At 37.4% G+C, this 25157-nt stretch overlaps 1 protein-coding gene across 1 annotated transcript in view; it reads left to right on the top strand.

The window, feature by feature from the left end:
* LOC150080454 (G1/S-specific cyclin-D2-like) overlaps positions 1 to 24672 on the top strand; it is a 53533-nt gene extending 28861 nt beyond the window's left edge. Inside the window, exons 4-5 of the mRNA XM_090381376.1 lie at positions 3201 to 3346; positions 24456 to 24672. Coding sequence (XP_090237502.1) covers positions 3201 to 3346; positions 24456 to 24641 — 332 coding nt within the window. The 3' untranslated portion in view covers positions 24642 to 24672. The remainder of the gene's footprint in view (positions 1 to 3200; positions 3347 to 24455) is intronic.
* Positions 24673 to 25157: the final 485 nt, after the last annotated feature.

Genomic DNA, 25157 nt, shown 5'->3' with positions numbered 1-25157 from the left:
TTCAGCTTTCCTTTTTCTGTGCGAAAAATCTGACGGCGGAAGTCAAAGAAGCGTCGGAGATATTTTCCCTCCATTTAGCCACTTGATTCACACATTTTCATACACTCTCTAAGTTTCTAATAAAAATTCTGGAATTGGGGATGGTTTAGTGCAGGTTTTCTAATTAAATATATATTTGTCACAACAATATTTGTTACACATTCACAATTCAAGCGTTGCTTTATAATGCTTGCTGGTGTGTGATGCAGTGAACTGGCATGGGGGAATTCAAGCGCTCCATTCCAGTCTTGAAGTGTGCACAACGTCTAAATATCTTCAGTGTTTTTCACGCCATCAGTTGTCACACTGCAGAGTTCTTTTCTATTTAAATGAAAGCTGTTGAAAGTTCGCTAAGTTAAAAATAAAATTATAATAATAAAAGAAAGAAAGAAAAATATATATCGTTTTCAGTCAAACTCTGAAGTCCAGCTCATTCTTCTGTGATGTCAAACTGTACATTGATTCCTCGCACAAATATGGGTGGTTGAACAATGACACGTGTACCATTGCTTTCATCCAGAGCTACCAAAAATTAAGTTTCATTACGTTTGTTTATAAATGTTGCAATGTGATAGATGCTAAAACTTCGCCTTCTATTCCTGATAGCAGTATGTAGATATAGTGTATAATACGATAATTAACTTCTCTTTGAAAAAAGATGGATGCTTATAAGATGTTTAGATCTGCTCTTCTTACCTCACTGATTAGGCGCTTTCTTGTGGTTCATTTACTCTTTTCAACCTCTTAACTCGTTTCGAATTACTGTTTGAGTATTTACTTGCGGGTTTCAGGAGCCAGACAAGTCACTACACTGGAGAACTTTGAATAATGGCCAACCGCTGAGGGTCTTTTGACTAAGGGTATTTTTGATTTTGGACTTCCTACTTGAGAAATAAAAATGCATATACCGTTAACGCTTATGCGTCATACTCGGCAAATTCAACTGCACTGTGCTTAAAAGTTAAGGAGCAAACAAACAAAACCAAAAAAACACTTGAATCAAAATTGAAATACAAATAAAAATATGACCAAATAGTCGTCATATAAACGGTTCATGTTGTAACAGGCACATCCTGTTACAATATGCAAATCTGATAACCAGATAAAAACAGTCTGTTTTCGGAACTTCTGTATTTTCTAGTTTATTGCCCTTAACTTTCATTTATTTCATTTCTTTGTTCGGTAATGTCACTAGAGTAAAAATTTCACAGAGACACCATTTCGATAATTCGGTGAAGTAGAAAGTAATAGGGAGAATGGAAGCAGAATGAAAGTCAGGCCGAAGCGGCCAGGTGTCTTGAATATGACTTGTAAAGCTGTAAAACAAACTGTGAATCCAGTTGCAAAACGCGCAGATTGTGAGACCGTCCTCAGCACAACCTTCTTCAGAACTTGTTCGATCTACAGGAGTGCTTGTACTCAGGCTTATAGTATACAGAAGCCTGAGCTCGACAGCATGTAGACTGGAACTAGGAGTAATTGGTCATGGTACTATTTATTGATGTCGACATAGGCTCCAGTTCGATTCTTGACTAACTTTCATTGAAGGGAAGGAGGAATCAGATTCTATTACCTTAAAATATCAGAAAGACACATTTAGAGGTGGTAGTGTCTTAATGGAGTGGGCTGGAATCACGATCAGTGATCGTACAGATCCCCATTTGTTCCCGCTAGGATTTTTCACTGGTGTAAGGTATTGAGATGGAATATTTGATAATTATTTGCAAGAGCAATTGGTCGAGACTTTATTTTAATGGACGATAATGCATGTCTTCACAGAGCTCTCCTAGTGGACAAAATGGAAAAAGAAAAAAAATCGGCACAAGAAATACGTATTGGGCACAATACTTCCACATTGTATTGTTTCTGGAATCGTGGAAAACACAGTTTACTAATACAGTTCTTTTCTGGATGGTTGTGACTTTTGTGATAACTTAACAAGTTTTAAATCTGATTTAAAGCAGATTTAAAACTCCTCACCCGAAAGCCGCAGACTATGTTTTAGCTTGTAAGCATAATAGAAGAATGATAGCGAAATGTGGTATTTAGACCGTAAAGAGTAGCCTATTTCATAGACATCTGGTGCCACTGATTGGGTTCCCTCCTTCTAGCCTGTAGTTCTAAATTAAGGCTGTCAAATATGGAACCTTTGACATTCATGACCTTGTTGCTTTTCCCCTTTAGCAGTAAAAGTTTTCTCTCAATTGAAAATAATCAGATAATTACAAATAAACTGGACAATTCACATCTATTGCTCTTAATCAGAGCTTTCCCAAATGGTGTCGGTTCGTGTCCCCTTTGAGACACGAAGGAAAGAGTGTCGCCGAATTTTTGGCATCATATCAGCATTGTTTTCACTCCCATTTCCTTTCACTGCATATATTGATATAATTTATTGATAAAAATACAGTTATTGATTAATACATAAGAAATTTACGATATTTCTTTCTTCGCTTGCTTCATATTTGGAGGTTGGTGAGCTGTGGACACGTTCTCTCTCTTTGAATGCTAATAACTTACGTGTACTCTCTTTCACTCTAAATTGACACCAAAGAAAAGCTTGTCTTAACCAGTTTACCACTGTTTTTGTAATACTCCAACATGCAAAAAATAGTTTAATGGTATTAATAGCGTTTAATAAATAAGCGTATTAATACATTATGCCATTTGTTATGTGATGAAACCCTATACCTTTCCCAGAGGTGTCAACATACGTTGAAACAGATTATCGCCGATTTCAAAAGCTTTGGTTAAGTTTATGCCTAGTAACGATTAACTTCCCCGCCCTCTCTCAATCTCTCTCCCTCTCTTATTATTGTTTACATGTTTTTTTTTTTAGCACAAAAACAATGGAAGTTGTGCACCGTTGCATATACCATAAACTTAAAGATAAGAAACAGAAAAGGTGGAATGTCGAATTACTATTGGCACGTGCCTAGTGTGTTGGCATGAAAATAGTTTGGAAACACTGTTATTATTTATTACTTAGTATTTATTACCTAGCATATAACCTATAATAAAATGATGGATATATAAAAAAAAAAAAAAATTGAGAAAGTAAAAATTTACAGTGGTACTCTTTTAGAGTCTCTCTCTCTCTCTCTCTCTCTCTCTCTCTCAGTGTTTCGAGGTGATTGGTGACGTCTACTCTTTCTTTTCAGATATAAAATTCTGTATGTATCCTCCGTCAATGATTGCCGCTGCTAGTCTTGCTGCAGCTATTCAAGGATTAATTTGGTTAGAAAGGAAATGGAATTCTCAGGAAGAATTACTTATTCGTCTCCAGCAGATTACAGGAATTGAAGTGGTAAGTCATTCAGCAGTTTCCATTAATTATTTTCCAATGTAAACGCGGCCAGTGACCTGCATAACTTCTGGTAGCCATTACAAATAAACAAATAAAGGAAAGCGTTACTCCTTTTAATTTTCTTGAGATTTTAAAACAGTTAAGGGTGCTCCTTGTTCCGATATCACATCAGATACGTACTTAAAACCTATTTTCTTCGTATGCGTAGTGCGCAGTGAATCAGAATACACGATTCGTGTTGTAGCTTTTTGTTGTTATTTTTTATTTTGACTTGTATTTTTACTTGGGCCCCATTGGCTAAGTGAGTCACTCAGCATTATTCGAAAAGATGGGATTTAAACCCATCGATGATGCAAGAAAGTCATTGATGCCTTTTCAAGTATGGGATCTTCAGCACATTGGTAAAGTTGTAGCACCTAAGCGGAAAGTAACGGGAATAGTCTGGAATCTGAATCTTCCAGACGATATAACCGACGACCCTACTTGGCTTCTTTGATCAGCCGGTAAGAGGCTGATGTCAGTAGGTAAGGTAGGCTGCTCTCTTACAGAAAATACACACACTGGCCAAAAAAATACGAACCCTTATTCAGTATTGATTCGGCTTTTGTTTCGAATAACAGCAAATGTGCAGAGCGGCATGGATTCTATAAGGTGTTTTAGTGCAATTTGGTCTAATTGTAACCATTCTTCTATCAAAATATCGCGCAGCTGCGACCAAGTTGAAGGAAGAGGACTTCGTTTCCGAATAGCTCTCTCTATCATATTCCACAGATTTTCAATAGGATTGAGGTTAGGTGAATGTTGGGGCCAGGGAAGGTTGTGGAAATCTGCGTCATGTTCTCTGAACCAATCTTGCATGATGGCTGTTGCATTGTCATCCATAAAGTAGCCATCGCCTTCGGAGTAAAAGTGTAACATTGCAGGGTGCAGTAGACACAAAATTCAGGTACTCCCTGGATGACATTTGACCTACCACCTGTGTCATCGGACCCAGTCCGTGCTAAACAAATATTCCCACCTCCAGTTTGCATGATACCACCTCCAGATGCTTGGGTTACCTTAACAAGGCAAGCCGGGCCCATCGCTTCGTTAGGTTTTATCCACACTCTCTGCATACCATCGGTGCAAAACAGTGTATCGTGATTCGTCTGACCACATGAATTTCTTCCGTTTTTTCCACTGTCCAATCACGACTTCTCGGCATTACTGCAAGCAGACTCATTTGTTATTCTCTGAAACAAGTGTCTTCCGAATAGGCAGGGGACTGACAATACTCAATTTCTTCAGTTCCCTGGGCATGGAGTAGTTCTGGGCTTCGTTGAATTTAGATGTTATTTGCTGTACACTGGATGATCTATTTTCCCCCGACAGTCCACCGTGGAGTACTTTGACTTTTCTTTTTTACGCCTTTGAGATGTGGAAGAACTGTTTGCTTTCCAGTCATTAAAAATCTTTGAGATGGATGCTTTTGAGAAACCAGTTATGTCTTTAGTGGCCTTCTGCTAAACGTGCACCCACGATAAGACCTTTTCCAAAGTCTGCTACGTCTGATACCAGTCTTTACTCTGGCTTCGGATTACTGCATTCGAGCAGCCTATGCAGTCTTGATACTGAACGTGCCAACACATCATCACCCCACGCCACAGTTTTCGTTGCATCTTAGTTCACTGTGATACGAACAGCAATGACGCCATATTCCCAGGTGAAAATTTAGAGGCGCGAAAAATCGGTGTTAATCATCCATCAGCCTTTATACTGGTACCAAGTGAACAGAGTGGTTGTTATGTCCCTCTATTAACTGATTATTATTATGAAAAAATAGCATTATTATTATTATTGAAGAAGAAGACTAAAAAATGACTAATAAATAGACTTGATGAAGATTAATAAATATTATATTGTATTGTATCATTATTATTATTATTATTATTATGGGAGAATTGTACTTTCATGTACTTTTTTTTTTTTTTTTCGAAATACAGTAGCACCTCAAAAACTCGGAATTTTCAGAAATACCGAACTTTATGAATATTTCTCCCATGGTAGTCGACCATCCAAAGGCATGGAGGAAAACAGGCTGATCAGACATAAAACCCATGATATTGCTGTATCATGGGTTTTATTGCTCTCTCTCTCTCTCAGTGAGTAATACAAATGCATTAGAAGAAGAACTCTTTATTGCATACAAAACGCAATATGTTTTGCCGTGCACAAGAAGGGTATTCTGCCGTGCACAATACCCTTCACGGCTACAAGCCAGGGGTTTACAATAAAGACTAATACAAGGTTACAAAGGCTAATACAATGTAATAAACAAGGATGAGATAGGAGGAAAAAAAATATTATTACTAATTTTACAAGTGTTGGAAAGCAAATGAAAAATTTACATATGAACATATATACACAACAGCATGTTATCATGTTAAATTATTCTCCAGGGAACAGTCCTTTTACAGTGCTTGAGTCATCTGAGTAGGCGCAGAAAGTTGGAACAATGTAGTGAGGGATCCATTGGAGTGATGGACAGGTCCTTGGGAGCAGGTTCTAATGTCCTGTGATGTGGTCCTGAGAAGGAAGTGAATGGAGTAAGTTCTGCCTGTATTTTTTATCCAATGCGAACTTGTAGAGGTCGCCATCCAAGGAGTATATGTACTGCAGCATTTTCACGGGTAAGAACCGATCGGATAACTTTAACCGGTTTGGGGTGGCCTGAAGGACTGGATTGGCCCGAAGGCTTGGGACTGGGATCCTCCAACCACAGTTAGCCCAGAAGTCTGGGTCCGAAATAATGCCAACCATCATTTTTACAGCAAAGACGAGTCTTCTCTCATGGATAATGGCAGGAAGACGTCTGATGTTTAGAGCTGCTGCCATCTGGGTGGTCCTTGGTGCAGGGGAAAGCCGAAATTTCCATATGGCCCACTTCAACAGCCAAAATTCGCCTGCAAAAATCCGTCTCAGATGCGTTGCGCAGTTGAGTTCCAGACTTCTGCTCCATAAAGAATGACCATTATTCACTGAACCAATCCGGTTGTCCGAGTTAACATCTTGATTTAATACTGACTATCGTTCTGTGGAGATTATGTGGATCAGAGCTGCTGTATTATCTAAAAAAAAAAAAAATAATAATAAGGAATTGTCCGTGAATATTTAGGTTATATGCATACATTCTGAAAACCGGAAGTTTTAAAAATCTGGAACGTGCTACATAGAATTGGCTTTTACACTTTAGCCACCCATTGTGCCTAGTTGTACAAAAAATAGGGGCTTGAAAAAATATAATTCAATGATTTTATTCCAACAGTTAAATTTTTCAAACTAATTTTTAAATATTGATTTCTGAAAGTAAATTCTTTCTTCGACTTTCTGTGAGCAAAATCATTAACATCATCCAAGTTCGTATTGGTAGTTAGAGCTGGAAATAAGTATTGCATAAATAACTTCCATACCAAATTTATGGAAAATCTTTCGTTTTTTTTATTATTTTTTTTTTATAAACATAAAATTAGGTTTAACGCAAGGGTATTGAGGCCTGGAAATGGAGTACCTAAGGCTTACGAACATTAAAAGACGACACTGTGCTATGTCCCCAGAGGATGCTGGATTTACTACGTCTGACATCGTTGGAATGTTGTCATTGTGTCAATGCATAAACACATTTAAATTTATCCGTTTTTCAAATGTATTCATGATTTGTATTACATCATTTTATATTAATCAAAAGTCCTACACTCGAACTTTCTTGTTGAAATCGGGCCTACAGCTATTATTTTGCAGCGTCGGTTATTACACTGAGTGGACAGAAATCATGGGACACATACCTAGTAACGGTAGGTAGGTGTCCTATCTTTCGCCGGTAGGTGTCCTACCCATCTTTCGCCGGTATATGGGCAGTCACACGGCGAGCCATTGAGTCCACTAGCACACGAAAGCGTTCCACAGGTATTTCCATCCATGCTTGCTGCACTGTGTCCATAATTCCTTCGTATTCCTGGGTGGAGGATCCAAAACTCGAACGGACCTTTCCACAGCATCCCAAAGATGCTCCACAGGGTTCGTGTCCCTTGAACGGGAAGTCCATTCCATGGTGGTAAAATCTGCGGAATGCTCTTTGAACCATGCTCTAGTCACCACGACTCTGTGGGGAGGCGCATTGTTCTGCTGGAAGAGTCATTGCCCTGTGGGTGCACGATGACCATGAAGGGATGCAGATGGGCTGTAAGGATAGACAGGTAGCCTGAATGGTTCAGAGATGCGTCTAGCCGTACCAGATGTCCCAACGTGTGCAATTTGAACACTCCCCAGACTATTACCGACCGTCCACCTGCCTGAACACTTCCTTGTTGACATGACGGGTGCATAGCTTCGTGCGGTTTCCGCCAGATACGCACCCTCCCGTCCGCTCGAAATAACTGGAAACGGGACTCATCGGACCAGGAGACCCGTCTCCAATCATCCAAGGTCCAGTGCCGATGTTCTTTCGCCCAGTTGAGGTGTACAGTAGTCCTGTGTCGTGGTGTTGGCAATGGGACTCTGGTGGGCCGGCAGCTCCCATAACCTATTGTGGCTAATGATCGCCTGGTGGTCTTAGTGGAATTGTTTCTGGCACCACTCTCATTGAAGTCGGCGGTGATTTGTGCCACTGTCGCTCTTCGGTTGGCTGAAACAATGAGACAGACGTCGAAGGCCACGTTCATCAACCACCTTTGTCCGCCCACAGTGCTGTCCACGATGAGATGTTATTCTGGAAATGGCATATTCCCGATACCCTCTTGATACTGTCGAACGGGGATAGTGCAATTTCTGTACCACCTCCGGAAAAGAGTGACCCCATGCGTCGGGCACCCACTATCATCTCTCGTTCAAAGTCGGTTAACTGACGACGTTTATCCATACTGGCATCGAATTACCGTCTGCGTGAATGCAGTGATTCAGGGTGCTTATATATCTGCCAAGCGGCGAGTTCGGCCACTAGTGAGAGGTGACAGCATCGCTTTGCCCAGGAACCAGGTGTCCCATGAATTTTGCCCTTTCAGTGTAATACGTAACTTTAGTTACATAACACATTAATGATTTTTGTATGTAATTATAATCGTATTATAATTGAAATGGTCATAAAACATTAATATGAATCAGCATGATCGTGGGGGGGAAGTTCAGGAACCTCATCCAGAGAGTAATCCCCAGGGACTCACATCTAGTGAGTATGTGCTTGGCATACCCAGGGTCCTGAGCTGGATATCATCATCATTCTTCTCTTTCTTGGTGATTCCTTTCTACTTCTCTCTCTCTCTCTCAGGGTAATAGGGAAATTTTTTTTTTTTTTTTTTTTTTTGGCCGGTGCAGCATAAGCCTCAGGCTTCCTTGTACCATATGGCTAATAATAATAATAATAATAATAATAAAGTAACCCAATTTTATTACTAGACATCGAATTATATATGTATTTGCATATGTCCGTATGTAAATATATTGTGGTCATTCTAATTCCTAGTTCCTATAAATAACACGAGTATTACTAGCAACACTGCATGTTTTCATTAATTTGGGATCCGAACTAACGAATTCGTTTAATCGTTTATTCAGAGATTAAACTCAGAAAAGGAATTTCAAAACACATCACAATATTAGAATTGAATTAGCGCGAGAAAACATGGGAACTGCATTTTGTTTTTATTCTCATGCCATCAATGACGACGGTGGATGATAGCACATTTTTTGATCGTGTTACCATTATAGTTCAGTTTAGATTTAAAAAATGTGCAGAATATGGTTGGAGTTTTCGTTCCAAATGCCAAAAATCAAAACTGCTGTATTCCTTGAGCGGCATGGTGCGTTGGTAAACTGTGTTTTTGAAGATAATGTACTGAAACCTATGTTGGTATAATTGTTTTATTTCCGAATTGCAAATATGTACATAATGGAGTCAAACGTTTCGTGTTATTTTCTTACCACTTCTTCAATGACAGCTATCACTGAAGAAGTTGTAAGAAAATACCACAAAACGTTTGATTCCATTATGCACATATTTCCAATTCGAAAATAAACACAATTATACCAACGTAGGTTTCAGTGCTTTATTATCCTCAGACATCAGATTTGCTGTTAAACTTATGGAATCGTGGATCGCCAATCACAGAAACTTTGCTTAGTTACCTAATTCTGTAACCAAACTTGAAGTATGCAGACTTTAAGCAGTGCAGTTGAAGAGTTGGAGAAAGTTCATTTATAAAGTTCAGACATCTCTGGAGATATAGGAGAGAGAGAATAAGAAATAAATTTGATAATATTTTAAAGAGGAACTCTGGATTTCATATTTTAAGAAAAATACGAGTATATTACTTTGTTAATGTAAATGAATAAGAACTTCCATTTCAAGAAAATAATTCGAAAGCTCACACTTTTAAATTTAGATTTACAATGACCACCCTGGAAAACAGAAATAGACCATGTGTAAATTGTATAATTACCCTTATTCTAAAACTTTTCAGCAACGGTTTTGTTACTTATATGCCAAATACAACAAAAAAAAAACTATAGCATAAATTGAGGTATACCTGCACAGTTTAAATAAGCATTGCTGTTCATAAGTAGCTCAATTTTAGATTAGACAGAACAGAGGAACGCGATGAGTCATCGGTACTTTATAATCTTGGTGAGCAGGAGGTTTGCTTTATTAACTCAGCTTTCCACACCCCTGCCCCAACTTCTAATGACATAATGAGAAAATGTCAAAATGTATTTAACTGATGCATGAGTCATTATTATTCTTCTTTCGGGGGGTAGAAAGATATTTAAATAACATTAGTATACAGAGCTTTTTTTTTTTTTTTTTTTTTTAAGTTCTCCGTTTTAGTCAGTTATCTTTGTATACGCATGTCTTTAATATTTTATTTACTTTTTCTTTTGTATATTTTGGCCCAACGTTTTATGCAAATGTTATACCTTTTAATCATCTCTACATTGATACAGTTAATAATTAATAATTAGACTTTCAAAGCTACCATTCATTTCCTTCCAGCTAGAAGGAAATTAATTGATTTAAACAGTGTTCGCATTGTAAAATAATTAAAAAAAAAACACAGAACACTAATATAAATTGTGGTATAATTAATATAAACATTATACCACAATTTACACTAGTTCTCACCAATGTGTGTGTTTAAATAATTCATCGTGTTCGCGCGCCAACATTACTACAAAAAAAAACAAAAAAACCCGGGGGCTCACATCTGGTGAGTATGGGCTTGGCACACCCAGGGTCCCGAGCTGGATATCATCCTTCTTCTCTTTCTTGGCGATTCCTTTTGACTCTCTCTCTCTCTCTCTCTCTCTCTCTCTCTCTCAGGGTAACTCGGGAATGTTTTTGGCTGGTGCAGCATAAGCTTCAGACTTCCTTGCACGATATGGCTAATAATAATAATAATAATAATACCTTTTGAAAAAGGTTGGTATGAGTCAACTCTTGGAAACACCGTACAGCAGTAGATGATAGTTAAAACTATCAAAAAAAGAGAAAAAAAAAACTTTTCAGTTACGGGTTACTCGAGTGGTAGCTTATACAACTCAAGTGTAATTTGTAAATTGCGTATATTCTCTGGTCTGTTTGCCTGTTTTGCTGAAGGGAAAAATGCTACCAATGTTGAACGTACAAGCCCCCGCCTCAAGCAAAATTTCTGTGTGCTCAAATTTTGACCACTGCGCTATGGTGAAAGAAAACCATCAAAAAATCAAAATTGTCATATTGGGTTACCTGAGAATGACTTCAATCTGCCCATAAATTGCTTGTGTTCTCTGGTGAGTTGCGTTTTTTGCGGGACGAAAAACCAGTTTCCAGGGGGTAGAAGGAAACCTTGCAATCCTCGCCTGTGACCGGCAAACTCAGCCATGGAGTGAAAAAAAAAAAAAAAAAAAGTCATTGACAGGGTTTGAACCCGAGTCTTTTCCACCCGGTACGGGAAGATGGTAGTTATGATCAAAGTCTAATGATAACTATTAATGACTTTCAGTGTTTATCTGAAATATATTTGACAAGTAATGGTAAAGCCTTCCGCCGCCCTCGCGAAGTGCACTGATAAATTAGAAATGATTTTCCCCTTTCCTCACAGGTGAAGGTGAAGGGCTCAAGTAAAGTGTAACTAAGAATTTTATCTGCTCTTACTATTTTGCAGATTCTTGAAACAGCATATTTAGAGTTCATTGGGTATTTCGAATTAGCATCAAGGAAGCTAAGACCAAGAGGGATTCGTAAATAATTTCTATAAATTTTGTATATTTCACACACATTATTTATTTAAACCTACCTATTTTAAATTTAAATTATTAAAATTATTTAAACCTACTATGAAATAGTAGGTTTAAATAATTTTCTGGATAAAAAATCTGCGTTTCTAGGAGAAAAAAAATCACATTCTCCTCTCGAGACCAGTTAACTCGGCCCTGGTGTGATGTAGTGAGGAAAAATTACCCCAGATTTTTCAAAATCCCCATATATGCGTGAACTGAGGGGTACAACGAGTGCAATGCATGTGGTGCCCCAAATTCCATCGAATGAGAGCCCCGCAGCCCAAGCAAGGACGACCTGGAAGCCTTAACGTTAATTTTTGTACTCAGGCTGCCAAAACTGTTTTACCATCTCTAATGATAACTAATTCGGATATAATGATCCCGGACACTACGGCACGGTTTCATACGTGTTTTGTGTGTGAATTACAAGTTGATGTGGATTACAACTTCATATTAGCGGAACATGAAAACTAATTCCCGCTTTCTAGTTGTTATAGGTAGGAGCGGGCCGTCACGAGTGTGCATTGTACCCGGGCGACAACATTCAAGGAGCGCCTGAAAAACCTGAAATTTACATACAGATATGAAGAAAATTTTAAAGGGGGCGCGACAGATTTCAATTGGCACCCGGGCACCATATACCCTAGGAACGCCCCTGGTTATAGGGTTTTAGATTCATCAGCAACTTTGGCCATATTTTGCCGTATATAATATGTCTATAAGTTGTGTGTCTGTGGTCGATTAGCTATTTGCTGGACGGAAAAACCGAGTTTCAGAGAGAGAGAAGAAAAAAAAATGCTACCGTCGCCTGAGACTGACTAACTCAGCCACCTTGTGAAAAAAGACCCATAGAAAATCCTCGCGTCATTGGCTGGATAAAGAACTCAGGTCTTTTCCACCTGGTGTGGAGTGGACGGTGATTAAATCAACTCTGCTACCAGCGAGACTGAAGATCAGGCACTAAAGCTACTACATAACAGACTGTAGTTATTAAATATCCTTATTACTTGTAATAATATGTGTTTCATTCTGTATTACTGTCACCCTGAAGATAAGCAATTACAAAGATATGCACCCATCAATGGGAAACCCAAAGGTCTATTTTAATAGCTATTTGGCTTTATTAAGCAAGACTTGTCATCAATGATTGCTAATTTCAAGACGTGGGATGAGTAAGCTCGTTCTGCTTGATTCACGTGCTGCCTCGCCTTCTCTCGGTTCCCTTTTGCTGAGAATGAACGGTCAGGCAGGATGCACTATGTGTTTTTTGTCCTAGTCTGGTGGGCCGACCTTTAGAGAAATCTAATCCTCCTTCAACTTCGTGCTGGGAAAGCCTTGGAGGTAAATGGTTCCGACCTCCACATCTCGTCACTACCTCGGCCTGTTAGTTATCCTTCTTGCATCCTGTGGGTCACACGTTTTTGTCGTCTTCGCCACCGTTCAAGTCAAGGTCACTGGGGGAGGGTGCGGACTGGTTCTTCGCGCTCTTCGAGAGACACGGTAATGAAGTGCTGTAGTCTGTTGCTTCTTCTAATCGCACATTCCATCGGCGCATGGCGCCTTTCACAAAGCACTCGTAAACGGCTTGAAATAAGGCCTTACTCCACCCAGCTGAGACGACCACAGAGAGCCGCGTTTAAACTCTCCCTTGTCGATATGTTGGTAACATTGATGATGAACAGTTTGCCATTATCAAAGGCATAAAATAGTCATTTCGTCGCAACTAATCGTGTTCTGTTATTCGAAAAGGGATAAATTCAGAAATATCAACAGCTTGTTCTTGGATTACGTGTGACACCTTCATGTAGGTCAAAAATACTTCTTTAACACGTTTACTGAAAGTAAATGCAGTTTCCCAACCTGGATGTCATGGCACCAGCCTTTTGGTGTGCTACAGGTGCAAAAAACGGATAGTGCATGATTAGAAAAAAAAAAATAAATAAATAAAATAATAAATAATAATAATAATAAAAAATATATATTTCAGAGATGAAAAGGGTTATTATTATTAATAGCCATATGGTGCAAGGAAGCCTGAGGCTTATGCTGCACTAGGAAAAAAAAAGTTCCCGGGTTTAAAAAATTGATTTATTTACAACCTACTTGAAGCTTTATAAAGCTTGAGAATTTTTCCCTGTATTCAGGGTTGGTTGTCTAGTTTTTTTAGGGAGAGCCTGGATGCAAGAATTAATATTGGGGAAAGAACAGCAAAGAGAGGTTCTCCTGACCTGGATTGAGCTGGACCCTCCTTTAAAAAATTTTGGAGCCCATTTCAGTCTGGGGCTCAGGTGCTAAGTAGCATTGAATCCAGGTTTTCTCTGGAACTTTAACCATTCTTCTGCTAGAATGGCAGCTGACAGATGCCACTATTTTTTAAATAGTTCTGTTATTATTATTTTTTTAATCTGGAAATAAATCAAAGCTTCCCATGTACCTTTTCCCACTAACATTTTCTAACGGGTTATAGTATTTCTGTTTTCACTTTGATATAATATGAATTATGAGACATTAAACCAGTGGTTTTCAACCTTTTTTTAATAACAGCAACCCTAAGTAATTTATTTTATTTTTCAGCATCCCTACTCAATTTTTTGCCTGTTAGATCCGATAATATTAATATTAAGAGTATATATCTAATATTAAAAAATATGTTATATGATAGTTATTACAATAATATAATTATAAAAATTACATTTCATAATACAAATTATATATATACAGTATATAATTTTATTCTTTATATTCTCTATCCTCAGTGTATGGGTTTATAATGAAATAAACAGATAAATGAAAAAAAAATAAGTTTAAGTAACTTAAACCCAAATTACATGGCACCCCTGGAATGTTGTTGCGGCACACTAAAGTGGCGTGGCACCCCGGTTGAAAACCACTGCATTAAACTTTTGTCTGATAACAGATTATCCCAGGGGCTCACATCTGGTGAGTATGGGCTTGGCACACCCAGGGTCCTGAGCTGGATATCATCATTCTTCTTTTTTCTTGGTGATCCCCTTCTACTTTCTCTCTCTCTCTCTCTCAGAGTAATTCAGAAATTTTTTTGGCCGGTGCTGCATAAGCCTCAGGCTTCCTTGCACCATATAGCTAATAATAATAATAATAATACCAGGTGAGCAAAAGCATCTACCTTTCTTCTAGGCGACTCCCATTCCATGTGGTGTCTGTGAGATGCGACAGCTGTCTACTCTTGCCATAATGCTTTGATTTCACCACCTAAACATGAACAGCTGACAAAAACACAAATGTTCAAGTTTCATCTGAGTTTTAATGTGGGCGAAGGGGAGGTCTGTGACTTTTTTGAGAATTTTTAAAAAATATGATAAAAACTTTCATTATTATTATTGGTTTCTTTTTCAGTTGGGTTCAGCAAATCATGATTAATAGTTCACTGTTTTCAATTTAGTAAAAAAGCTAAAAATAGTTTTTTTATAATTAAAATAAAACATGGGGGTTAAATGGACACCACATGAGTGTCTATTTTCTAACATTATGCTGATATTTTAAAAACATTCATTTTTCTATGTTATTTAAGTAAAAACATTGTTTAGAGTGCAGCTCTTTTAATCCTATATAGGAATCTCACACTGTGTAAAAAGAAAATTTATTATTACTTTCAATTTTAATTAAAAAAAAGGAAACTTTGGTGAGTTTGTTTTAAAAATCTTCCAAAATTTTTAAAACTACTACCATTATACTATACCATCAATGTTTTGATAGCTGAGCAGTAATGCTATGTTGTGTATTTATTAATGGCTTCCGTAGCTGAGTGGTCAAGAGTAAGAGTACAGATATGCACATACTTAACTGACCATGGTTCAAGTCCACATGACTACTAAATATGGTACTGTTCTTGTACTCATTCTCTCTTTCTCGTGATTGCTTCTGACCCTATGCAGTCATGTGGAGTATAAAGAGAAATTTATTTATTATTTTGTTGCATCATATAATAAACCTATATATACTATTAGTTATGAATTTTTTTACAATTCTTCTGGAGACTTCCCCCACCGAACTCCTGCTACAGAAGAATTGGTGCACTTGCAAATGGGGTGGGAGGAGGGAGGAGAAGCAACGATCAGAGCTGCTGTGCTGTAATGTGCAGCCTGAGACATGACCACAAAATTCCCCCTCCCCAGACAATGACCTAGATTTATACAGAGAAATGTGTATAGGTCTAGGCAGAAATGTAGCATTTTTCTTTGTTATATTTTTAAAAAGCAATTACACAAATTGAATATATTTTATTAATAACACAAAACTTAAATTGTTTGCAGAGCCATGAAAACATAATTCAGTGAACACTGATGTTTGTTTATGATGAAGTTGACATGGTGAATTTTACTCTCCTAACTTTTACATTTGCAAAATCATTAATAATGTTAGCAAAAGTTAACTATATGATTTTTTTAATGCTGTGTAGGACTTTTACATTGCAATCACAGTGTATGATGTTTGTCTCTCTTTCTCTCTGTGGTTTCTGTCAAGCATATTCTGGATGAACCCCTTGCTAAATTTCTGGGGATTATACAAGCATCTTGTTAAAAATTAGTTTGATGAAAGTTAACAGATTAACCGGCAGATCTCTGTAGCTGAGTGGTCAGGAGTGGTAGTGCAGTAGCACACACTCTTTGAGTAGACTGGGGTTCAAGCCCCTGACTGCCAAATACAGTTGATCTGCCAACCCACACTGGACCGGCAGGGCAGATTATAGTCCATTTCCCTCAACGTGAATTGTTGAGGAGGCTTCCATTCTACAGTGGATTGCTAATGGCTGCAGTTTGCCTTTTAACAGATTAACCATGGATGACTTTTAGCTGAAATGCTTCTCAAGTGAACCCCTAATTATTATTATTATTAGCATATGGTACAAGGAAGCCTGAGGCTTATGCTGTATCAGCCAAAAAGAATTACCCTGAGAGAGAGAGAGAGAGAGAGAGAGAGAGAAGGGAATCACCAAGAAAGGGAAGAATGATGATATCCAGCTCAGGACCCTGGGTGTGCCAAGCCCATACTCACCAGATGTAAATTGGCAGTACACCCCTCATTTTTGCTACCCTAGAGTAAATTGGCAGTACACCCCTCATTTTTGCTGATCATAGCTAACTACCATTACTAAAAATCACCTCAAATGGAAATTTATGTGACAAACTTCCAAGTTTTAATTTTTTTTTTTTTTTTTTTACTTTAACCATTTATGCATGACCATCTTTGGATTCAGGGGAGGTCCCTATGGGCTGGAGATGTGTAAATGCATCCCCAATTTGCAAAGGGGTACCAAAAGGTGACATGAGTAATTACAGACCTGTTAGTTTGACTTCTGTTCCAGGGGAAAATAATGGGTGCAGAGAAGGGCAATGAGATTGGTGAATGGAATGAATGGATGTTCTTGCCAAGAAAGGATTCAGTTTTGCAAATTGCAGTATCTGGTGGCTAAGCACCTGCAAGGTGATCTGATTGAGGTGTTTATGGCTTTGAATGGATTGAACAAGGTCAATGATGATGGCATTCTTCCTCTTGCTTAAAGACATGAGGAAGCATAAAGTCAAATTAAGGAAGAATGGTTGCAGGGTAGATGTGCAGAGGTTGTGAATAAGTTCAAGGAAGAACTACCCAGATTATTGGAAGGGATGGTTAAGTGATGTAGGAATTTTTTTTTTTTTTCTGGCTGATATTTTATAAGCTTGTTTCCTTGCATCATTTGCCATTACTAATACTAATAATCATATTATAGATAGCATAACCTTATTAAAATAACCTAATCTAACAGGAAGGATTACTTAAGTTCTCAAAAAACCAAATACATTGGAGAAAATATCAATTAAATTATTCTTGTTAATGTATAATGTAATTCAGAACTTCTGAAGGGAGCATTTCTTCTGATAATAAACTGCACAGGTTTATAAACTTATTGTATACTGAAATTGATTTACACTCGAATAGGTGCAAGATAATATCTAATGCCCATTTATGTACACTGCAACCCAATAATTTCTTGAGCTTATTTCAAAGTTTATCTGATTAGTTCTCCTCTATCAAGTGCAACCACACATATATGTGCAAGTAACAACAAGATGATAATGAACTGACCTGTAATCTTCCACTTGGGCTTCAAGCTCCAGATCTTGTTGCAGTTGATGTTTTTGCAACACCAAGTTCGTTGCCTTTCATGTTTGGGGAGGGGGTGTATAGCAGCTGATCCAAGGAGTGTGTGATGGTCCATAGGAAATTTCTCCTCACTGATTCTGGAACTAGTTGATTATGTACAGTTTACTTAGCTTATGCAGAATGGGAAATGATGAAGTTTTTTACTTTTACCTCCATTTATATGAAACACATACTCAATTCACAGAGAAGCTTGCTATGTTTCTGATGAAGTTTGCTAAAATCATGTTTTCCTTCCTTCTAATTCATTGCAATACTTTGCTGTTATGCAGCAACAGTAGTGGAGATTTCTTTCCCCAAACATTTCATCATAGTGTAGATGGGTTTAAGTGCAGCTCCCCCCCCCCCCATTTGCAATATATGCTGTCAGGGGCGGATTAAGGTCGGTTGAGACCCCGGGCACAGAATAAAATATTGGGCCCCTTAAAAAAAAGGAGAGAGACAGGGAAAATAAAAATACATGTTAACCATTTTTTTAAATAAATAAAAAAATATTATGTACTATTAATGTTTTATTTCCAATAAAATTTGAATATAATATATGTATAATATAATTAATAATAGCATAATAATAATCAAAAAGTTTTGAACTAATATGTTCAACTAATTTGTTGGGGTGTTGCGTGGGCCCTTCAGAAGTCGGGGCCCAGGGCGCCCGCTGTTAAATCCGCCTCTGTATGCTGTATTAGGACTAAAACAGCATTCTCATCATGAGTGTGTGTCACAGCACTTCCCCTTCCTTAATGACTTCGTGGTAATCAGATGCAGTTTGCCTACAGATTGTTCTGGGATCAATTCCTCCACTCTCAGGGAATCATTTGAATGCTTTTCTTGCTGTCCCCAAGGCACGTGTACAATGGTGCCTCTGTACACTGTGCATATACATTATCTGGTGAGTATGGGCTTGGCGCACCCAGGGTCCTGAGCTGGATATCATCATTCTTCTCTTTCTTGGTGATTCCCTTCTGTTTCTCTCTCTCTCTCTCTCTCTCTCAGGGTAACTCGGAAATTTTTTTTAGCTGGTGCAGCATAAGCCTGAGGCTTCCTTGTACTATATGGCTAGTAATAATAATAATAATAATAATAATAATGTTGGCTGGCATTCCAAAACACTTCTTGGTATCTGTTTATTCCATGATGGATTATTTGTTGTTTTCCTATATATTAAATTAATGATATTGATGAAGGCATATCAAGCGTAATTAATGTCTAAGTTTGCAGATGATATGATGAAGGAGTGGCTAGTTGGAAGAGTGGTTAATGACAGTAATCAGGGTATGCTACTGCAACAAGATCTAGATAAATTAGGCAAATGGGCTGAGAAGTTGCAACTGAAATTTAACATTGACAAATGCAAGGTTCTTCACATGGGTATCAGTAATCCTAGTTTAACTATGTGGCACCACACTCAAGGTGGTGGAGAATGAAAAAGATCTGGGGGAGGTAACTGCATAATTAGATGTGAAGTTCTCTGAGCAGTGCAGACAGGCTGCCAGGACAGCCCATGGGGTTTTGTCAATAATGTACATGAATTTTGCCAGTAGGAATTAGAAGGTGATTATGATTAGGTCACATCTTGAATACTGCATACAGTTCTGGAAGCTTCATTTGCAGAAAAGGATGTGGAACTGTTGGAGCAAGTGCACAGAAGAGCAACAAGATTAGCAAGGGGAACAAAAGGGTGCTCTTACCAGAAAGGCTTCAGTTCTGCAAATCGCAGCATCTGGATCTAGACACCTGTGAGGAAATCTGATTGAATTCTTTAAAGCTATGAATGGATGGAGTAATCTCAGTGACAGTGGATTCCCTCCTCTTGCTCAAACTACACACATGAGAGGGCATAAATTCAAATCGAGAAAGGATATTTGCAGGATAGATGTGCAAAAATGTCTTCAGCCATATTTCTTCTTGCACTGCTTCTATCGTCTATAGTCTAATGACTGAGCAACCCTTGAAAGCAAGGTGCTAGGGATTTCAAGTACTGCTGAGAGTCACATGAAACAAATAAATACATGGGCTGTGTTAAGGTAACTAAGAATAAGAACAGATGCATGTATACCTGCATTTACATTGATACTATGAGTATAGTATCAATGTAAATGCAATATAAAATCTAAGGCAGTGTATCCAGTTGACATTGGCAGCAAAAGAAATTGTTGGCCAATGCAATGTTGAGTCAGTTTGGTGTGACATAATCATGGGGAAAGCAAAAATAAGAGTAGAAGTGTGTTATAGGCCTAATGATTCTAATGAGTACAGTGAAAAGCTGTACAGAGAAATAGAGTGGGCCAATAAATCAGAATGTCTTCTAATGGGGTATTTTAACTTTCAGATATTGACAGGAACTTGTGGGTTGGTTACTCACAGACTAGCAAGACATTGTGGAATTATTGGATGACTGTTTTCTACAGCAGCTTGTTACTGAGGCAACAAGAGGGTATAACACCCTTGATTTAATTATCAGCAGTGATTATTCATGCATTAAAAATCTGTAGATAAAAGAAGTACTAAGTGGCAGTGGTCACAGTATATTCATTTGGGATTTATTTAAAGATGTAACTGCTATCAAGGGAAAAGGGAGGGGTTTTTGCTTTCATAAAGCTACAGTAGTCTCAGACAATTTTTAACCCAATTCTATATATTCTATATAGTGGGACCAACTTCTATATATATTCTGTATGGTGTGACCATCAGCAAATTCTAAATGGGAAGCATTCAGGGAAATAACCATAGAAGCTACTAGGCTTTTCTTACCAACTGTGAAATACTGTTTAAGGCTTAGACCTAAATGGATGTCAAGATGAACTAATGAGACTAATGGCAGAGAAGAAAAATATATGTGAAGCATATAAATAATTAGGTATCACAGAAGCAGATCATAGATAAAACTAATTTGTAATCAAGTCACAAAGAAGGTTAGGCAAGTGAGGGTAGATTATCAGAAATCTTTGGCAAAGGATGCAAAGAAAAACAACGCAAAGAATTCTCTGCTTATGTAAACACTAGAAGGAAGGGAGATGAACCACGTTGGTCCCTTGATATTGTTGGGGCAAGTGTTGATTATCCTGCTGAGGTGGCTGACAAACTGAATGAGTATTTTGCATCTACATTCACTCATGAGAAATTCTTTAGGGAAGGGCATCCTCGAAGTTTATCAAACTCTAACAGGGAGCTAAATGATTTTGTAATAACTGAGAGGACAGTGGAAGAGAAATTGTTGAAGTTAAACATAAGAAAGCCACCTTGGATGTTTGGGATAAATTCAATTATATTAAGGGAGGCAGTGAAGGAAGTAAGCACCCTTAGCGATAATTGTGAGAGCATCCTTGGTTTCAGGAGAGGTTCCTGCTGACTGGAGATGTGTGAATGTATCCTCAGTTCAGAAAGGGAGATCAAAGGGCGACAAGTAATTATAGACCTGTTTGTTTAACTTCTGTTCCAGGAAAATTAATGGAGGTACTGGTTAAAGAAGCACTGTAGGATTATCTAGACAAGACTTCAGTTATATCTTGGACACAGCATGATTTTGTTAAGGGGAAATCTTGTTTGACCAATTTGATTTTATACTATGATGTTGTCACAAAGGAACTGGATGCTTAAAATAATTTTGATATATATTTGGATTTCTGGAAAGCTTTTGATACTTTGCACATAAAAGACTCATACAAATTGGAGCAGTGTGGCATTGAGGGCAAATTGCTGCTATGGATAAAGGGATGGTTGAGTGGGAAAAAGCAAAGAGTGATAATCAGTGGACTTCTTGAATTAATTGCTCTTCTTGGATTAATGTTATTAATGAAGTCCTCCAGGGTTTGGTGTTCAGCTCATTGTTGTTTTTTGTATTTATCAACGATACTGATGAAGGCATATTAGACTTATTGTCCACGTTTGTCCAAGGTGGTTAATGACAGCAATGACAGTATGCTACTTCAACAGGATATATAAAACTTAGGCAGATGGGCTGATAAATGGCAATTGAAGTTTAACGTTGACAAATGCAGAGTACTACATACGGTGAGCAAGCTCAATGCTGATGGGATTCTTCCTCTTGCTCTGACCATACACATGAAGTGGTACAATTTTAAATTGAGGAAGGATAGTTGCAGAATAGATGTGCAGAAGTTTGCCTTTAGCCAGCTGGTTGTTTACTGCCGGAACAAACTTCTGTCTGGTTTTGTGGAAGTTGAAAACTTAAATAAATTCAAGGAAGAACTAGACAAACTATTGGCCTAGACTAGTAGTTCCCAATCTTTTGTCACTCAAGTCACACTTTAAGTTAAAAGACGAATATTAACGGCACACCAAAATAGCGATTGCCATTGAACTCAATAAAATTTTTCCTAATTTCGTGGCACACCAATGTGCCAAAAGTGGTTCTCAACTGATGTGCATCAGTTGGGAACCACTGGACTAGACAATCAAATAGTTGTTGATTGCTTGAACAAACTTCTGTCTGGTTTTGTGGAAATTGATAGCTTAAATAAATTCAAAGAACTAGACAAACTATTGGGTGTAATGAATATGTGAACTGGGAGGTGGTTTTTTTTTTTTTTTTTTTTGGCTGATGCTATATAAGCTTGCTTTCTTGCATCATTTGCCGCTGCCAATGCTAATAATCCGTGGCAGTATAGCATATCTTCATGAAGCTTTCCTTCAAATCTGCTAATTTATACATATCATTAGAGTAGACATATTCCTTTAAATAATTGTAATTGTATAACCCGATTTGGATTTCTGTGAGGTGGATGTGATCTTGCCTAATAAAGTATTCTTCAGGTCAGTGACACTGTAATAAAGAAATCACTCGACTGTAGTGATCACATTGCTGCTGAACAGTCACAAAAACACATTTGTTGAATTTCTGTTTATGCTCTGGGGAAACCAACATGGGGTTGGAGGACTTTATAAGATAGAAATAACAATATTACTGTATTTTGTGGTGTCATGGATTCAAACACATGTTGTGTATAACTTTATAGTTTGGCACTGACTGTGGCTACAGAAATATTGTTTTTTATCTGTAAGGAATATACAAATTGTTTGTTTAACAAGAACATAAAAATTAAAATTGGATGTTCTTTCTGTTAATTTGGTGGACAACTGTTTTTTCAATGACATTTTATTTTAAACACTAAGTTTTTTCATATTTTTTTATATCAGACAAGATTGTTAGTTCACCAGTGCTTAAAGTACAGGGGATCTCGCTGAGGGCAGGACCGGATTTACATATAAGTTAAACAAGCTACAGATTAGGGCCTCACATTACAAGGGGCCTTGCTCCTTGTAATGTGAGGTCCTAATAGTGACAATATTAAAATTCCTGTTTTTAATATTGTCACAGGTAAACTGTAAGAGAGAAGGGCCTCATACATGTTATAGTTTAGGGGCCACAACAAGTTTAAATCTGGCCCTGGCTGAGGATTTCTTCAGTCTCAGACCAAGTGTGTTAAACCTGTGATCCTCTCCCCCTTCCCCAAGGATTGGACACAAGTATAGCTGTCAACTGTGGCAATAGTTTTTGTGCATCATAACTGAGTTTTGTGTCTGTTTGTGCATACATACTATAGTTCAATTTGTCTCCTCTCAGAACGAAAAGCCCAAAAAAATACCTGGTGGCAAGGAATCCTACAACTCTTATTGTCCGAAAATTCATCTTTGCTATACTGTAATTATGTATCAAAAGAGTCAGCAAATTTTTAAAAATTATTTTAGCACAATTTCTTTCATTACAGTGTAATTAACCTTCCAAATATTTTACTTTTGAAATGAATGGTCTAGGACCATGATCAGGTCAAGGTATATGCAGTGTACAAGGTACTGCAAGCATAAGGCTCACTGGCACACCCAGAAATTTTGTTTGTAGTGGGGGAGGTTTGTACATTCCATATTTGTAGTTTTTACAAGAGTGAACATATGACAGTACAATTAATGTAATATAAAACTTTGGGGTTTCTTTTGGGGTTATCCCCATGCACCTATGATAAGGCCACCTAACACACACAGACACACACCACAATGAAAGTTTAAGCCAGTACAGTGTTGGACCATGGGCACCTTGAAATCAATAGAGTAATTATTATTCCTGAAATTCTAGTATAGAAAAGAATGGAGGAAGTTTAGTTTGTTTGGAAAAATGGTTTCTAACATAAAATTTTTAGGTGATTCTGAAGTTTTATGTTGTCTCTTAATAAAATGCACATATATTAAAATTTATATATATCACTATTTGGAGATCATTATGCTCTTCATTCAGAAAGATTTAATTATGAATTTCCTATTACAGAGAAAGATGGGAACATCTTTTTTCTTTGAAATAATAGTCGGAATATTTAGATTGTATTATTATAACATTTTTGGAATATACAAAAAAAAAAAGGCTTCCAAGGTTTTCAAAAAAGTTTTTTATTTAGACATATTATTATTGTTAAATAATTGTTGATCCCAAGGTTTTCAAAAAAGTTTTATATTTAGACATATTATTATTGTTAAATAATTGTTGATCATGTTTAAATTCCTTACAAGTTTTTTGTGACTCACATACAACATATTTTATAGTAATATTATTCCTTTAATCTTGTGAGAATATATAATTTAATAAAAAAAAATAAAGGTTCTAATAAATTATAAATTTTTTTGCTTTCAGGATTGCTTGAGAGAGTGCTTAGGTCATATTGAATCAATGATTTCATCTCATTTAAGTCATACACATCACCCTATGATGACTTCTGGCCTTTCACAGAACTGCAATAAGAATAACCTGATAGGCAATAGTGAACCAGAAAACTTCCAGCCAGAAACACCAACAGATGTTCAGGATGTTCACTTTTGATAATACTAGAAACTTCCATTGCAATTCAACTTCCTGCATTTCAGTATGAAGAAGTTCAAATTAGTGCCTCCATGTGAACCTAGTCATGTATTCCATGGTAAAATATTGGTATGTACAGGGTGGAATGGTAGTAGTCATTGTGATGCTTTCTCCTAAATGTTTCTCATATCATTGTTATAGAATACCACATTCCACATCTTGCAACCAGTGGTTTTATTGAACATATAATTAAAGATTTTTGTGCTATTTGCGTTTTACATTTTGTACAGTTCCATGGATAAAGCAGCAGAACTAAATATACGCTTGGTATAGTACAACAGAAAGGCCTTAACTTCATCTTTAAGAAATGCAGTTTTATGTGTATAGCTGACCTATGTCTATTATAAAGTGGTTCATGCTGCATTGTTTTGTGGCGTGTCTTCCTAGCGAATAATGCATAAATGGACGGGTATTCCTCTACACAAGTTTTGTTTTGGGAAGGCATTTATAATTAACAGACAGTTTTTACTACTGGGC

The sequence above is a fragment of the Mastigoproctus giganteus genome, chromosome 9, assembly GCF_048544385.1.
Source record: "Mastigoproctus giganteus isolate SK-2022 chromosome 9, ASM4854438v1, whole genome shotgun sequence".
Classification (NCBI taxonomy): Eukaryota; Metazoa; Arthropoda; class Arachnida; order Uropygi; family Thelyphonidae; genus Mastigoproctus; species Mastigoproctus giganteus.
This window is presented reverse-complemented; position numbering and strand designations above follow the sequence as displayed.